This window comes from Eufriesea mexicana, unplaced genomic scaffold (genome assembly GCF_001483705.2).
Source record: "Eufriesea mexicana isolate 0111107269 unplaced genomic scaffold, ASM148370v2 scaffold1791, whole genome shotgun sequence".
NCBI lineage: Eukaryota > Metazoa > Arthropoda > Insecta > Hymenoptera > Apidae > Eufriesea > Eufriesea mexicana.
In genome coordinates, this window is record NW_016909887.1 from 19,590 (window position 1) to 37,942 (window position 18,353).

Consider the following 18,353-nt stretch of genomic DNA (forward strand, 5'->3'; position numbering starts at 1 on the left):
AAGAAGTTTCTTCAAGGTGCTCCTTTAATCGTATATTCATGAAAAGTCATTAATTCTTTGTGTATCGTTTAATCTTTTTAGATATACTAATTAAAATATATTTAGTTTAAATCTTATCATTAATTAATGAAGATATATTTCAAGGAATAATAGTTTTTATATTATTTATTTGTATTTGCATTTGTCTACTTCTACTGCCTACTGATGAGTTTCTTATTAATAAAAGTTTATTTTCTTGAAAAAAATAATTTTAGCATGAAAGGGTAAACCTTCCTAATTGTGTATAAACAAATACAAATATGCATGTAAGTCAATGTAATTATTTGCAGTGTGATAACAATTATTACTACCTGTTGCAAACAATTCTTATATTTCACATAGTCTCCAATGGAAATAAGTAATGCATATATCGCAGAAAATCTTGAAACTTATTCATATTGAGAATAGCACGACATTAAATTTACTTCACATGCAATATCATTCCTCAACACTTTGCACAATATCAATTGCACCACATTGGCATACCCTTTCACTGTACCTCAATTTAAAATGAAGCAATTAGCTAAAATTTGTAAAATATCTACTATTACCTTAGTAGCTGTATCTTACTTTGTTCTCAAACAATATGTTTGAGAAACGACAATAAACTGCATTTAATTTTATCAGTCATGTTTGAAGTATGAATTTGTTTTCCATGCATGGTCAAAAAAGAAATATATTTTGTATGATTTATATTTTATTTTAAATTAGCTAATAATTTACAGATCATCTTAAAATATTACATTAAATAGGTTACATATAAATATGTGAAACTTATTTATTGCAAAACAATTTTGAGTTTAGTACCAAATTGCGGCTTTCTTCAAATAAAACGGGAATACATAATTTCATTACTCTATTAAAAAATATTCTGTTTTACTTTTGTTTTCTATTTCCTCCTTGTGCTATTAATGTAAGAATTCTTACAAAAATATTAATTACATCCATATAAACAGAAATTGCGCTGAAATAGAAAGTACGAATATAAGTGTTTGCGTGTGTATATACGTTTCAAATCTTTTTACTACTCTTTAAATTACTTACTTATTTATTGGATCATATGGCCTTACAAGATTGGCATTTGTTGGATATGTTTCTGCCTGCTTAATAATCCTTTGTGTATCATATAAAAGAAACATGGAAAATAGTACCAAACCACCATATAGAGATACTGAATGCAATCCTGATCCAAGAACTGTGGTAGGTGGTAAAAACATCGATCCAACGCTACTTGCAAACACAAGTCCCAAACCAATTGCTAATGGACCTCCCATGTTTAAAAATTTTTCATTTGGTGCACAAACAGCAACTAGTGATAGACCACCAACTACACCAGCAGTATACCATGCAGCTCTAACTATTAAAGGTCCTCCAATAAAGTACAAGGGTGCAAGAATTGCACCAACAGTCCCAGTATGGATCAACCATGCTATTTGTTTTAAACCAAAACCTTCTTTATATGGAATATTTTGTAGCAATATTCCACTACCACAAACAGATGCCAATGTTGCCAACATGGCAACCCATCCTTGACGTAATACCAAATTCATGATAGTTGGAGAGCGTAAACATATTGCTGCAGCTGCAGCACTGCTTGCTAAAGATGCACCAAGATAGATGTATGTAGTTCTGATTCTGTCCTTTACATATTGAGGCCATAATCTATAAAGAATTATAACATAATATATCATATGCTATGAAAATACTTTGAAAAAAATATAAAAGAACATACTGTGCATAATCTATAGCTCCCAAAGTTGGTGACAAACCCAAACCATAATAACAAAGAGAACCTAATCCTACTACAGCACCACCAGCAACAAATCCTTTTCCAATAGTGAATGCTATCAATATAAAAATGTTTTTACTATTATCAATATACATATGAAAAGTTAATATTATTTAGTGTTCACATATATTATTTTAAAAGATTGAACATATAAAATAATACCTGAAAAAATATTTAATTTTTTGAAGATATCACAATTATTATTTACGAGAATTCAACTTAAATAATATATGTCATACCATAAGTTTCAAATTTTTAAAGTAATTAAAGAGTGAATTTTACTGTTATTTCTAATACTTTAGAAAAATAAATAAACAATTTATTAGAAATACCTTGTAATTTCTATCTATGGTTGTGATTGCATCATATTACGTGTATGTTTATTATTACTATTTTTGCTTCAAATTATACTTATTTATTGAAATCTTACCACCTCCTCTTGAAGGAGCCATCGCTTGCTCCGAAATTGTTGTTCTACGAGCCGATCTTGTAAATGTGCTTCGTCCATCGTTAGCGAATAACCTTGTAGATTGAATCTTCGGAATAAATGGTTTTGACCTAACTGGAGTCTTCAGTAGGCTAACTAAATTTGGTGAAATGTTACTTCGACATACTCTGGCTAACATCATTTTTCTACGTTATAAAAAAGAAATTTGTTAGTAAAAGTTCCGACGAGATTTGTATATTAACAAACAAAAATTACATACGATTTAAAACGTAGTATGCCTCAAAAGTTCAAAAAATAACCACACATCTAGCAGGATTTATTTGAAAATCAATATTCTTTTGCAAAAATTTGTGATTATTCACAGATGCAATATATTGCAATTGTTCACGACAATTCGATATTTCGAAATGTGAAGACTTTCGTTTATCGATCTGACATCTGCGCCTTAAATAAATGTTCTAGATAGTCAAATTATATGCGACTGAAGTGCCATCTGTAGTATATATCGACATTAAGATTGTTTGTCTATGGCTGTAAAACATATCTCAAATTATTCCTAAGATATTATAAAGTTTAATTATCGATTTATAACTAGATTCTAAACAATTTTTTTATGATAACAAAAATAATTGTACATATAATTTTTTTTCACTGTATTTAAATCATTAAAAAATATTTAAATACTTTGAAATAATTTACTATTCTTAATAAATATAAGAAATATAGTACATAAATTATAATACTTAAAATGTATGATCACATTTAATATTATAAGACACTAGTCACTTGGAGTACAAAATATACTTAAAATTAATATTAATAATAACACTAAATTGAAGTATATTAATAATATATGTAAAAAAAAGTTAGTATTAATAATATATCATAAATAAAAATAACTGTTATAGAAAATTAAATATTATTTATGTTATACTTAAAATGTCACTTCCGGTTAATCTTACAACGTTAAATGGCAACGTTGTATTTGTTTGAATTAACCAATCAAATGTATTCATTCTTAATCAAACTAACCAATCATCCTTTAAGAAAGATGCACATATAATACACCGGAAATGATGATGCATAGTGGGGGTAGTCCCTGTAGTACATCGTGATCTTCACCATTTCGTTCTCTTCGTTGTCGGACGCCATAGTGAACGCCTCGTTTCCCAAGAGACTCGAGTGTGGGTTCAACTCATTAGTGAAGAACTTTGTTCTTGGTAAATTGATACTTGAAACGAGTGTAAATTTAATTTGAGCGAACGATGGCAGGAGCCGAATCACCAAATGTAAAACAAGAATCGCAAAATGCGTCTGCAGAAAATAGTAATGAAAACCCACGAGAACGAAATCCACCTGGTGGCGGCGGTGGCGGTGGTAATCGTGGTCCGCGTGGTCGAAAAGGAGGAACACGTTTTTCTGGCGGACGTGGAGGCGGAATGGGTGGTGGAAATAGAAATAATGATGGACCGGTAAGAATTTCATATATTTTTCCCATGTAAATTTCAAAACGTTTCTTTGTTCCTACCGCCATATTTGCTACAAACTGATGCGTAATACTTTGGCCGATTTCAAACTTTGGCATTTTAATTCATTAAACATTGTAAATTATGATTATAATTTCTATTTCCTATATATTTACCAATTTCTTTAATATTTTGAGTAAAATGAAGTCAGTATTTTTCATGTTGAAATAAACCATATACTTATATGTATATAAAAAAAAGGAAAAATAGAAAAGTTTACTTGAATGTATTCAAATATAATTTGAATAAAATTTAAAAACATCCTATAAGTATTTAAATAATTATGCTAATAATTCTCAAATTATGATATGAATTACGACTGTTGGAAAATAGAAAGTGATGATTTGAACTACAATTTTTACATATGACAACCTGTTATGAAATATATTATTATGTATTTTTAATTTTGTTATTATGAGGGAATAAAAATTATTATTAACAGGTACTACTTTTTTTTTACCAGAATTTCTACGTATTAAAAATAATGAATACATCGATTTTTGTACTAGGTAGTTACAAAATGGCGAGTGCGAAAATTGAGATGGCGGATAAGTAGTCTTAACTTTCATACCACGTGTTAAGAAAATTTCTAATATTTGAACGAAAATTTATTAGAACTAAAATAATATAATTTTGAAATTTTTGTAGAGAGAATAAATATTTCAAAAGGTGATATTAATACAAATAAAATTCTTAATAAAACTTTCAATAATGTTCAATTTCGTTCAAAATATTAATTAAAGTATGATTGGATGTAGTATATTTTATTCATTATTAGATAATCTTAATCGGGCATATGTTATTTTGATCGTGTTTTTTAATTAAATCTTTTACCGCATTATATTTTAGTTTAAACTTCCAAAAGTACCTGAATTTAAATGAAAGTAAGTGATAAACAATTCGTTAATTTCAGAGTTATATGTAATAAATGCAATTTAACATGTTCAGTCACTAAATATTGTGATTTTAAATATTTTGTTATATTAAATGATTTTAAATAATCTAATATTTTGCACATGTTTATAGAAAAATTAAGCAGTACGAGTTAAATGCTAAAAAAATATTTGAGTCAGTCGATGAATCACTCATTATCCTATTTCAATTATTTTTGAATATGTTATAGAAATTTATATTTTTAATTCTTTTTTTGCATATAAGAAGTGGCCCATCTTAATCTTTGAAATATCCACAAGAAATTTTCAACATTATATAACTGTACTTTGTTATTGGTTTGCTATTTATCTATTATTTCTCAAAAAGACTTCATAATAACTAATAGTTTAGCATATGTGAATTCATTAAAAAGATATCTTATGGACTTGAATGACTTTTTTTTAAGGGTTCTTTGATATGTAAAGAACTTTAAATTTTATTTTTCAAAGTATTTTTTCAATTGTTTTACCTTATATAGACCAGGATCAGATAGCAATTCAATTGACAGAAAGTTAATTTCTGATAACGTTATCAATTTTTACATAAAGTCAATAATGGTTTCTGATAACTTGATAACTCAAGAAAGAGCTCATTGGTACAGTCAAGCAGTTTATAGATTTAACAAATGCAGTTATCCTATGATAGTTCATTCAAAAATTTTGTACATCAATATATATAGGTGATGGTCTAGATGAAATTCCATTGATAATTAAAAGTTGTCAATTTTTCCAGAAAGTTAATGTTATATTTGAGAACATTGCAATATCACAGCTACTAAAAGGATTATATTGAATATGTCATCCTATTATTTAAATCACTGAAATTAAGTCATTAGAATTAGAGTCTTAGTGACTATTTTTAGTTTCTATAATTTTACAAAATATAATTTGGTAAGAAACCAATATATTAATATTATTCTAATTATTTCTTCCAAAATCTAACCAAATTACAATCACAAAGTACAATGTTTTGAATAGATAGAAACAATAGATAAATGTCGAGCTTACAGTGATGATGCACATACTGCCACAAGCATGGATGCATAGGTAGGTAGAGTACAATTGTATAGAGTAATTCACTTGATAGTGGTCGCAAAAGCAGCATATCATTGCCTAAAACATCACAGCCAGGGTTCTTACGCGATAATCTAATAAGTGTATACCAACCACGTTTATGCGCGCATATGTGTGAAATGTAAAATTTCAAATACTAAGGTTTTCTATTACAATATTTAGATCGCGGTTACTGCTTTTAAGTTCATTAGCAAAGAGGTTATTCTATATAATGTTGAAAATCTTCTGTAAATATCTCGAGAACCAAGGTAAACCAGCCACGTTTTATAAGCAAAGGAAATAATTGTTTCAAATCTCCATTGTTACAACATATTAAAAAATTATCGAAATTGAAGGATTTGTTCATCGACAAATTAAACAGAAGTTTTTTATTTTACAGTAATCTGGATTTCAAGAATTATTTTAATGTTGCAGATGAAAATGAGTGATTCTATGGATGGAGGTATGGATAATACCATGAATGAAGGAATGGGTGGAGGCATGGGAGGTGGAATGGGTATGGGGCGCGGTGGTGGAATGCGGGGTGGTAGAGGTGGTCGTGGAGGCGGCGATAGAAACATGGGAAATCGTTCGCAAGATGTAAGTTTAAATAAAAACACTATATGCATTAATATATAGTATTGCTTTTATTCATTCTAATTTATAATTATAATACTTCATTGCATTGTTTTTATTTTTGTAATTAGGATCGTTTAATGGAGCGTATCATGGCTATTAGTGGACCTACACATGATCTACCACCTCAAGAAACCACAGAAAAAAAATTTAGTGGTCGTAATCGTTTGTATATTGGAAACTTAACAAATGATGTTACAGAAGAAGAAATTCAACAGATGTTTCAACAGTATGGTGAAATATCTGAACTTTTTGTAAATAAAGAGAAAAACTTTGCATTTCTTAGGATGGTAAGTTGAGTAAATTTTATTTGTATCTTTTTCTGTCAAAGGAAAATGATTAAAATAATTACCGTTTGACAAAAAAATGATAATAATTTTTGGCTGCATCTTTAAATTATGACAACAATTGTTAAATGTGTATATATATATATATATAGGTATAGTATTGAACTACATTTTAATTGTTATTATTCCATAGGATTATAGAGTAAATGCTGAGAAAGCAAAACATGAATTAGATGGCACAATGCGCAAAGGACGTGCACTTAAAGTACGTTTTGCTCCTCATTCTTCTACAATTAAAGTTAAAAACCTTACACCTTGGATTTCAAATGAATTGCTTGAAAGGGCATTTAGTGTTTTTGGTGAAATTGAACGTGCAATAGTTATAGTGGATGACCGAGGAAAATCTACTGGAGAAGGAATTGTAGAATTTTGCAGGAAACCATCAGCTCAACTAGCTCTACGGAAATGTACTGAAGGATGCTATTTTCTAACTGCGTAAGTTTTTATAATAGAACAATTGTTTATCCCAACGCCACGCTTGTTGATGCATTTAATTTATTAGCAAGTGCCTAAGTTTTGATTACATTGGGGAAAAGAAAGATAGTTCCCAATGGAAGCATGATACAATAAATATTTGTATTGTGTGCCGAAGAATGGAACACAAAATTTTATTTAAAATATAATTTTTTTAAAGTAAAAGAAGTATTTAAAGTTTTTACATAAAATGTTATAGTTCTCTACGTCCAGTGGTTGTTGAACCATTTGAGCAACAGGATGATGTCGATGGTTATCCTGACAAGAATTTACCTCGAAAAAATCCAGAATTCTTTAAAGCTCGTGATATAGGACCTAGATTTGCACAAATAGGAAGCTTTGAACATGAATATGGAACAAGGTGGAAACAGCTCCACGAATTATATAAACAAAAGGAAGAGACACTGAAAAGAGAAATGGCAATGGAAGAAGAAAAACTAGAAGCTCAAATGGAATTTGCACGATATGAACATGAAACTGAATTATTAAGAGAACGTGAGTATTTTAAAACATTAAAAGATATTATTATCATATTGTAGGATTGTTAGGTGGCAGGAAAATGATGGTGATAGATAAAAATATGATTTATTGTAAACTAACTTATTCTAGGCTTATGACTTTTACACTGACTATTTCTCAAAGAACTGTTCGTTTGACGCCCTTGCACTCTGTTTTCTTTCATACTCATGCTCTCTTTCTCAATCGCGCGTTTCTCACGTGCTCCTTACAGCCTTGCCCTTGGTGTATCACGTATCCTAAACACTCAGACACATTCCTAGACTTACACTAATCATGTGCATTCGACACTGCCGTAAATATTAAGTTTATACGATCCTTGTACGCGATCACTCCGTCCTTCCGCACGCACTCCAGATAATACTCTGAACGCTCGACCCAAACCCGAGACTGCTGTTCATTATCCTCTATTTTCGCGGAACGGCCCAAGCGTTCCCATTCGCTCTACAGTCGTACCTACACAAAGGGTACTGTCACAGGCGATGACCTTATTCCCTAATCACGCCACGTTCACCATTCCAACAATACTTGCAACACAAATAATGTATTCTGACAAAAAAATCTTGTTTAATTATAGAACTGCGCATGCGCGAAGCTGATCGGGAGAGGCAAAAGAGGGAATGGGAAATGAAAGAAAGACAGGCTGAAGAACAAAGGACACGTGAAGAAGAGTTACGGAGGAGACAGCAAGAAGAAATGGCAATGCGTATAAGAAGACAAGAGGAGGAACTACACAGACGTCAACAAGAAAATAATTTGTTCATGCAGGTAATTAGGTTTCAATTAAAATGAATTTTAAAATTAGAAAAAATTTCTGTAACAATATGTTAAAACTTCAACTTCTTTATACTGCGGAGACAAATATTAAATATTTGAAATATGTAGAAAGTATGTAAAAAGTATTTATTTTCTTTCATTATAATATTTATAATCGCGGAGAAATATTTGGAGCATATTACATTGTCATTATATATGATTTTTAATTGTAAGTTAATTCTTATTTCTTACTAATGCTTAGGGTTATGTTCCCTTTATATTTAAGGAGCAAGCAATGAGAGGTGGTGGAGGAGGCGGAATGGGAGGAAAGAATTATGATTCCGTTAGTAACAGTGACCGCGATGGATATCAACCTGACGGTAAGTTTTAAATACTAAAATTTTCGATTATATAAATATTGAATATTATAATTCTATTAATACTCATACAAATGTACCTTTTTTGCAAATTTTAATATATTTTCAGCGTGATACATATTTGTTTATTAAATGTTTTAAAGTTCATCAAGTTTTCAACACAGACATAAATATTTTATAACAATTTTGTGTTTTGTTGAATACCAATTATAATTTATAAGTTCACAATATTATTAATGTAAATTTTAAATACTCATTTTTTAAAAATAATTTCTAATTGTAAATTGTACTTCATTACAGGTGGGAGCAGCATGCCAGTGGTAATGTATCTCATTAAATTATCATTTTATATATATATTTTTGATAAAGTAATTATTTGTTTTTCTCAAACAATTTGTTTGATTTTTCATTTATATATATTTCTACTTGATGGTATTACGAAAAACAAATTGTTATACCTATATGCGGAAATTTTTTGTTAGAGAAATTGAACTGCGTTCTTGCATGACAAAAAAGAGCCAGTATTTTAGTGAACACTTTTGCCTAAAAAGTAAAAGGAAGGACTTTATGAATATTCCCATGAAGCATGCATTCCAAAATAGCAGGGTTCTAATGTCTGCAACAATGCCAAATATATTATAATCAATTTATTGTCATGTATATATTTTATATTAATAACTTAAATTAATTGGCTATAACATGTGGAGGTGTCAATGGGCATTAAAATTTTTTACTTGATAGGGAACAATTTCTTATAGCGTTAAACGAAGACTGATTTTAAATTAATTTAGTCTACCTTCATAAAACTGAAGTATTTTATGATCTAAATAGGAAAAATATTTATCATATCTTTTATAGTGAACCTTTTATATACGTTCACATGATACATTACTACAATCTATATTAAAATTTTGTTACTTTAATTATAAACATACACGGCATATTTTCTATTATTATCTACTATAAATAACCACTAATATGTCATATTATTTACATATTCTTCTCGAAATCGATTCGGTTCCTTGTCAAAAATTATGCTTGAAGTAATAATTTGAGGTATCTATTGCTTGTTGAAAGACTTCATCGTGGCAGTATTTAATAATATTCCTTCTGGAACTAATTAAATGTTTAAACGACAAATATATAAAATTTTACGGAAGTATTAAACAATTCTTCTTGATTGTATAGGCAGGTTAACATTTCATTAGATGAGTTCTCTTCATTTTTTTTAATGTACTGCAACTTCAGTGCGCTAATGTACATTAACTTCAGTACAACTCAGCAACTACATAATATTCGTCCATTTCTGTCTACACCATGACTAATTTCTGAGTATCCTCAATTTTATCTAGGGTTTCAATTTTGGGTTAACAGTATTTTTATAACTATGGCTAATGGAATTATTTTTTCCTGTTTTCTAAGAATATACTTTGGGTACGTGATTGTAGAAATATAAAAGCAAATTTTTAAAATTTTTACAGTGTACAACAAAATATGAAGAACTTCTTATTCAATTTGAATATAATCTTCATAAACAAAACTTCGTAATTTCTAAATATTCTACGAATGCTCTTTAATAATCATTAAAATTAAAACAAAAACTAAATTAATACTTTGTGCCACATTGGTCTCTCCATATGCTTGCAGACAGGAGACCTGTGTTCTATTTTATCTAGTTATATTAAGAATTAGGTATTTTATATACTATGGAACTAATATTGTATTTATTCATGCAAAAATTTTAACATCAATATTTGCTCATTTATAGAACTTGCTTTTTACTGAATAGTTCCATAGTAATAATTTGATATTTATTAACCAACAAATGCCCAACTACATTAAATGTTAATACAATATAGTCAGCTGTATTCAGAAACTATTTTTACTAAATTTAGTCAAAATGTAGACACAGTAATTAAAGACAAACTGTAACTTGAATACAGTTTCTGGGTACAGCAACACTTACATTAAGCAACTAAGCTTAAAAAGATTTTTATTGTATATAATTTATTCAAGGGAATATGTTTTGGGTTTTTAATATTATATTGATCATCACAAATGTTGATACATGTATTATTCTACAATACATGTTTTAAAATGTTTATTACATACATACTTTTCTGTGGTATAGATATTGTATAAAGTTTGCTTAGAGATCTTGATCACGTCTCTTCGCGATTTATACCAATATTTAAACTTCAGAATGCTGAAATTAATTGTAATTTTTGTCACATTACCACTAAAAACACTATTGTAACTAACATGACGAGGCATTTCTTATATTTCAAAAAAATTGTATAAATATGTTTTAGGCGTTTAAATCACGTGCATTTCGTATGTAGTTAAGAAGCACTTGAATTACTTCTACAAATGCTTAATATTTTATATAAAAAATTTGTCGTATATTTAACACTATTTAACCACTATGACATTTGATATCTCCTATATAAATTAAAACCTAAAATAATTTTAGAGAAATCTTTCTTGAGGTGTTGGCTAATAATGTTATATATTTTTTATTTGCACTACTTCTGTAGGGAATCTACTCATAAATCTATCTTCTATCTTCTGCAGGTAGTACTAAACATAGAATTTTATGATTCTAATTCAACATCAAAATATGACGAATAAAAATGTAAACGAACTTAAATACTATAGACTATATGCAAAATATTGCATATAAAAAATACGTATAGGGTATTCCAAACTATTTCACCAAATGTACTGACCTCAACGGTGACTATTTTCGATTGTATGTTGGGCATTTGCTTGGTTCAATAAGGATAATTGATGTCAAGAAAACGGCATATTCCGAAGCAGTATGACATTATTCGTATATATCATTTGTTTTAGCGCGTGTATTTTTCACGCATTCCATTCTACTAATGTTGTACGTGCAAACAACATCTAACATTGTGTTTTCCCCTTTCTTTTCTATGTGATTTGACGAAAATTGACGATGACCTGTGCTGCTGTCAAACATGGATGGTCGCCCTGAACCGTGAAATGTATTTATGGTACATCCAAAATCGACTACAAAACACCGTGATTCACCATATAAACGAAAATTGTTGGCATTCACTTCGATGATATATTATCGGCATATAATTCTCGATTACTTTAACTCGAAAATACCGTTTTATTTTTACTCTACGCGTAATAATCAAATTCAACTTTCTCTGCAATGATGATTAGGATCCAAAGTCTTTCATGGATGCTTATAACAGTATGGATCGTGGTAATCGAGGGGGTTATAATGATGATCGTGGTCAAATAATGGATTTGATGGATATGAGGGTTGATATGGGTAATATGGGCGGTGGTCGTGGAGGTAGTGGTGGTAGTGGGCGTTGGCAAGGTGGAAGTGATCGAAATCGTCAGGACGATTATCCTAATAAAAGAAGACGCTATTAAATACAACGCAGTATTAAAATAACTTTTTTTTCAATCGATTGAGAAGAAATATTTTTCCGATAGTTCGCATTGTATTCTTCAGTCATTTTTTTCCAACTTTCGCTATCGATCATCTTTCACATTTTATATCGTAGGGAAACAATATTGGCAAGAATGATTAGACAGAAATGAAAAGGAGTGAATATATGTAGTGACTGAAAGAGAGAGAGAAAGAGAGAGTGATTTTATATCTTTCTTATTGGATCTGATTTCATGCCTTCATACCAAATCATTTTGCTAATAAGAGACTGCTGTATTTTATACAGTTTTTAAGTTAACAAAACGTCTAATGAATATGAAATTATAAATGTACGTTAAATGCAAAAGACATTTCTCTAAAAGGATTTAATAATACTCATCAGTTTGACATATTGACAAATTTTGTAGATATTGATTGACAATTTTTTAAGGCATCAGAAAACCAAAAATTAAAGTATCATTAAAATGTTAATTATTAACATAATCAATTAAACATAAAGAAATATGTAAACTGTATGTTTCTTTAATTTCTTAATGACTATTCTCTAAGAAAAGGAAGTGCATACAGAAAGAAAATTTTCAAGTTTTCAGTGTCACTTTTATAGACTTTTGTTATGCTATCATACTGTAATGTAGAAAAAGTATATTCATTGCCAATTAGCACTTGCAAATAATACAATCTCGTGGGAGTTTTCTTTATGAAATAACATGTAAATACTAAAAACAATGTAGTATATTAATTTTTGTTACTATTGTATTGTCATACTATACTATTCATAGTTAATCATTTCATTTGAACCGGTAGTTTTCCAAGGTGAAAGTATATATTCTGATCATATCTTTAGCTTTATACCTCATGATTACAAAAGAATATTAAATTAGTTTGTAAGTGAAGAAGTGTGTTTAATACAGACTGAAACCAATATCAGTCATTTGGGAATTTACCTTTCTAATCAGACGTAAAATTACATAGACGTGTACACGTCGATATCAAAGATAGTTTATCTAGTACATTATCCATATTCGTATGTACGTGTTCTTAAGTTACTCATGGCGTGAGTGTCACCACGTGAGAAAGTACATGCAGTATCTGCATTACTTGAAAGCTTTATAAAAGTAATTATGTTAGAATAAGACGTATATTAGCAGAGTAATCTGCGATTGTGCTACTCAAACTTTGTGAAGGAACTTAATTAACAAAAAGTAATTTGATGAATAAAGGTCTACATATATGCATACATGTAGGGACTATTTATTTAATTATTAATCTTTTCAATTATGGAATTTCGCGAATATTATATGTATTTGAAGGAAATGTGAAAATTGGCTACGTTTTTTTTATTGCTTTTAATATAAATTATACTCGGTGAATATTAATTATAAACTTGATTTCTGGGCGTGCGTAATATATCATAGGAGCATATAACTTTCTCTGCAGTTTTTAATAACATTGTCAAAGAATTTATGATCATGTGTTACATAATCACTCTTTTATAATATATTTTGCATTGCTTTATTCTATAGCTTAAGATTTATATTGCTATAAAATTTACAGAAAATTATTGATTGATACATACACAATATTTGGTAAACAAGTTTTTATAACAATGTAATATTTAATTACAAGTATATTGTAAATTTTTTTCTCATACAGGTATATTAACGAAATATTAATAGTTCAAGTACTTATTATTGGTATACATTAAATGATGGAAGTATTTTGATATTAACATATTTGTTGAATTTGTGTAACTTAAATGTAAATTTCAAATATTCTAAAAGAATATAGATGCATCATAATTAAAACAGAATATGATAATAATATTGTTATATATTATTTTATATGATCTTATTATAAAATAGTCACTTTTTATATGTGAATTTTGTAATAATCTCGGGAGAATTAATTTTAGGTAAATTGCATTTATTAATATATCTATAAAAAAAAAGTAGACTTTACTATATAAAAAGCTTATGAACATAGCTTGTTATAAAAGAAAATTTTACAAATTGTAGTGAAAGTAATATAAATGTATATCTCTTTTATTTTTATTACAAATTTATTTTCAAGTATCATTACATGTTTCTTACAGGAAAACTTCGACATAATGCACATTACACATTATGTAATTTATATTATTTGTATGCATTTATATAATGAATTTCATATAAATTTTTTTTATAGTAGTATTTTGTATTTTTTGTATTAATTTTATATGTTCAGTAGCATTTTTCTTTTCTTTCAAAAATTCTATTTAATTACAAATGTAACATGAATCAGGAAAATAGTTACATATTACTCTTCAATCATACTTTATTTCTTTCATCTTAATCTTGTGATTAATGGTTTGACTGCCTTTTCGATTTGTGAATTAAATACGAATCTTCATTAAAAAGTTCCCAATAGTTTAGGAATTCACTAATTACAAATGTGTTCTCGTAATATAGATACTTATTATAATTACTATATTATAAACAGTGCGATACGTATTTTAAATTATATTTCTCTATTAGGTACTTTTAGATAGATATTTTGTATATTTACTGAATGCAAATTAATCCTTATAATGGGATTTACTAAAACAAATCTATTCAGTGAATACAGTCTGCACACCTACATTACAAAATTTGTACATGATACATGAAATGTGTGTACATAAGGGTTATTATAAACAAGAATCTTTACTACTTTATACATATCATCAAACTGACTTATAAGAAGGATATTGTGGATGTGTTATACACATATATATTTCTTTCAATCAATTATCCATCTTTTTTGTCGAAGAATACAACTATATTGAAATGAACGTAATTGTTTAAAATTGCGAAATAATGAATAACATAAACTGACCGTTATTAATCAAGAATCTCTTAACGGAGGAGAAACTGCAATCACAAGATAGGCTTACTTACTTGAAACTACTAGTGAATCTACTGGTATGAGGTGAGTAGATTTTGTAAAACTGTTATTATGCGTTATTCTATTTTAATCTTCGGGTGGGAAATTTATATAAATATATGGTAAAGATTATAAAAAAATATGAATGACATAATCAATTTTAATCTGTTTTTCTATTAGTAAAAATCATTTAGTTATTAAAAATCTTATAGTTTTGAATTCTTGAATCAATAATATTTTAATTTGTAATCTTTACCAAGAAAGTGAAACTCGTAATATTGAGGCTTCAAAATTAGCAGTCAAATAAGATGTGAAATGGCTTTTTTATTAACTACATATATTCGCACATAATGTTGATTTACGTCCAACCAGGATAATTCTACGTAATTATGGAAACTTAATCATATTATTCCATAATTTTAGAAGAACCTAATATAGTGTACAAAATTTACCAGCCTAGACCATATTTTTACCTATGACAACCAAAATATACTTGTTTACCAACTTTTTAATAAAGGTTGTCTGGGTTCATTATTGAAATCTAGGCTGTGATATAATTGCTATTTGAACAACAAAACTAAAAGATTATATCGGCTATTCTGCTTGGTTCTTGGGTGGTAAATATATATGGGTCACTTTATCGACTCAGCTTTATATATGACAATTTACTTAGCAAACTACTATAAAATGTTATGATAAAAACATGAATATTTTAATATTTTAATATTTGAAATTTTATAGGCTGGAAATACTCTACATAATAAATTTTCATGCAATACAGTAATTTTATACTATTTCTGAACACTTTAAAATATGTTAATTTTATCTCATTTGTTTATTTGGGAATATATACGTGTCTTACATTCAGTAAACTATATATATAATAATTACATAAAGGTATAATATTTTTAATGTATTTTTTTAAGATATCGAAATAGTCAGAAATAGAAACTGAACTATAAGTAGTTATTCCTGTATATTATGTATTTGCGCGCACACACACACATGTATGTAATATGGACTTGTACAGAATTTGAAACATCGAAAATGTAGAAAGTGGCTCAGTATAACATAAGTGAGGTGCCTATGTTTTTACACTTAACGACAAAATACTTGAAATTTAAAATTCTGAAAAATTTCTGATATTGATTATTGATTTTATTTGGCAGATATAATTTACTATTTTTATGTAAAATATTTATATTTGTTTTTATGTTTACAGGTGCTCATAACAGTTGCTGGCTAAGGATGTGAATAAATTATATTTGAGAAATCCAAAGGTAAATTTTCATAAAAATTACCATATTTTAAGCGATTATTCATTCTAAATCAATAACCATAATTTCATTAACTATACAAAATTTTAAATCAGTATAGAAATATTAGTCATTTTTTCTTATAAAGTCTTTATTACAGATTTATAATTACATCTGTTTTACCATCTTGTGTGCATTCAGGATACAAACGAAGAGCATGCATATAAAGGAATTTTTAAATTATGACACTTCGTTATAAGGTTTGTTTTAGTTTTTCTTTTCTTTTTTTTCCGTTTTTCTTTGTGAAGTTAAAATTAAATATTTGAAATTAAAAATTTGATGTGTCTCAAAATGTTCTGAATGTATTAATTTCAAAATTTGCATTTAATATTTATATATAATATCGACAAAATATTTTTCATTTGTAGAATAGATTGGAAAGATATCTGGAAGAATAATTGGAAATTAAAAATTAATAAAATAAATGGAACATACTAAACCAGAAGGTTGATGTTTTATAGAGAGAAGCGTTAAGAAACACTTCAAATATTTTCATGCTAGATAATTCCTATGTTAATAAGATATAAAGCAAAAATTAAACACTTAATTAGCAAGATTTTATTTTGGATTTTCCATATCGAAGGTAATTAAAGCTATAAATATATAATTCACAAATTCTTTTATTTGTATAATTTATTTAAAATAATAAAATAGTTTATAAATATGATGATTTTCTTTCGGGGCTGAACATAATGACGAGGCTTTAAATAATCCAACGTATACGCTTCTACTGAGATAAATGAAAATTTTTATATACAAACTTTATTATCAAATTCTATTAGTAATTACTTTTTTTTCTTTTCAGAACAACAAGTTATTATTACATGGAATTGTTTCAACCATAAATCATAATTTAGAAGGTGATTGCTTATTTTGACAATATATTATCGTTTTTTAATTTTATTACTAACTATACAAGTGATAAAAGACAAATGTTTATAATTATATAAATTTATTATGATGAAAATTTGGCTAGAGTCCTGAATAAAAGATGAAAATTATTGTTCGTATATTATGCTGATATTTAAAACATAATAATACAAAAATTCGTCTAAATAAAATTTTATAAATATGATATTTCTTCTGTTACAGGATTTTGATACCAAATACCAACATTACAGTTTAACTTGTTTTGAATTCTGCAAAAATTCATTTTACAATATCTTGAGTAGTAATTTTAATGTCATTCATGTAATAAAAATAACTATTATACTATATCTTTTCATATTAAAACATTAAATATATACTATTAAATAAGAATATTCTTATATAATTTTTTAATGTATAAAATTTGTTGACCTATTATCATTAAATTCTAAGCTTACGTTATATTTGACTTTAAACAAAATTTAATTCTCAGTTTTTTATATGCAATTATTAATGTATCAAAAAAATAACTGAAATTTATATATAATTGTAATTAAATATTTACTCATTTAATTAATAGATGTAGCCCATCATTATTCAATATTTAATTTCATTTATAACACATCCATTCATAATAATTACACTAAACATAGCAGCACTCACAAACATGAAACACACCCTCCACTGCAGCAAAAGTACAAACTAAACGTCAAAAGCTCAACAATTCCATAAATGTATTTAATGAATCTCTTCCCTTTTTTTTTTACGTTTTTTTCTCCTTTTTCACGTGGATAAGAGCGTGATAAAAATGGGAACTAATAAATTAAAAATTTAATGTAACAAATATTAAATAAAAAAAATCAATATTATATATTTTGTTAATTATAAATTCAACTAGAAATAAATTTAAATCATAATATATATTCTATAACGAAAGAAATTA

The 18,353-nt window shown here is 27.5% G+C and overlaps 2 protein-coding genes across 6 annotated transcripts; one reads left to right on the forward strand and one right to left on the reverse strand.

The window, feature by feature from the left end:
- Positions 1-718: 718 nt before the first annotated feature.
- LOC108548981 (growth hormone-inducible transmembrane protein) lies at positions 719-2,725 on the reverse strand. Of its 2 annotated transcripts, none has more exons than XM_017902152.1 (5): positions 2,536-2,725; positions 2,262-2,461; positions 1,772-1,883; positions 1,084-1,701; positions 719-1,003 (listed from the first exon to the last, which is right to left on the reverse strand). In XM_017902152.1, the coding sequence occupies exons 2-5, from the start codon at positions 2,455-2,457 to the stop codon at positions 916-918; spliced, it is 1,014 nt and encodes a 337-aa protein (XP_017757641.1). In that variant the 5' UTR covers positions 2,458-2,461; positions 2,536-2,725; the 3' UTR covers positions 719-915. The 2 variants fall into 2 exon arrangements, with proteins under 2 accessions (XP_017757641.1, XP_017757640.1); XM_017902151.1 differs by having other exon boundaries at positions 2,259-2,461.
- Positions 2,726-3,412: 687 nt separating this feature from the next.
- LOC108548976 (hrp65 protein) lies at positions 3,413-16,702 on the forward strand. Of its 4 annotated transcripts, none has more exons than XM_017902145.1 (10): positions 3,413-3,748; positions 6,223-6,387; positions 6,495-6,713; positions 6,904-7,205; positions 7,444-7,739; positions 8,338-8,528; positions 8,779-8,896; positions 9,194-9,213; positions 16,450-16,507; positions 16,685-16,702. In XM_017902145.1, exons 1-9 carry the CDS (start codon positions 3,542-3,544, stop codon positions 16,471-16,473), a joined length of 1,542 nt encoding a protein of 513 aa, XP_017757634.1. In that variant the 5' UTR covers positions 3,413-3,541; the 3' UTR covers positions 16,474-16,507; positions 16,685-16,702. The 4 variants fall into 4 exon arrangements, with proteins under 4 accessions (XP_017757634.1, XP_017757635.1, XP_017757632.1 ...); XM_017902146.1 differs by having other exon boundaries at positions 16,644-16,692; XM_017902143.1 differs by lacking the exons at positions 16,450-16,507; positions 16,685-16,702 and adding an exon at positions 12,089-12,496.
- Positions 16,703-18,353: the final 1,651 nt, after the last annotated feature.

What these genes read in the sequence shown, in the direction of transcription:
- LOC108548981 (XM_017902151.1), bottom strand. Translation starts at nt 2,457, where the DNA reads ATGATGTTAGCCAGAGTATGTCGAAGTAACATTTCACCAAATTTAGTT. An exon ending in GGAGCTATAGATTATGCACA is followed by an intron (nt 1,702 to 1,771) that starts GTATGTTCTTTT and finishes AATTCTTTATAG; the next exon opens with ATTATGGCCTCAATATGTAA. An exon ending in CCATATGATCCAATAAATAA is followed by an intron (nt 1,004 to 1,083) that starts GTAAGTAATTTA and finishes TTTCTATTTCAG; the next exon opens with CGCAATTTCTGTTTATATGG.
- LOC108548976 (XM_017902143.1), top strand. Translation starts at nt 3,542, where the DNA reads ATGGCAGGAGCCGAATCACCAAATGTAAAACAAGAATCGCAAAATGCG. An exon ending in ACTTTGCATTTCTTAGGATG is followed by an intron (nt 6,714 to 6,903) that starts GTAAGTTGAGTA and finishes ATTATTCCATAG; the next exon opens with GATTATAGAGTAAATGCTGA. An exon ending in AAAATAATTTGTTCATGCAG is followed by an intron (nt 8,529 to 8,778) that starts GTAATTAGGTTT and finishes ACTAATGCTTAG; the next exon opens with GGTTATGTTCCCTTTATATT.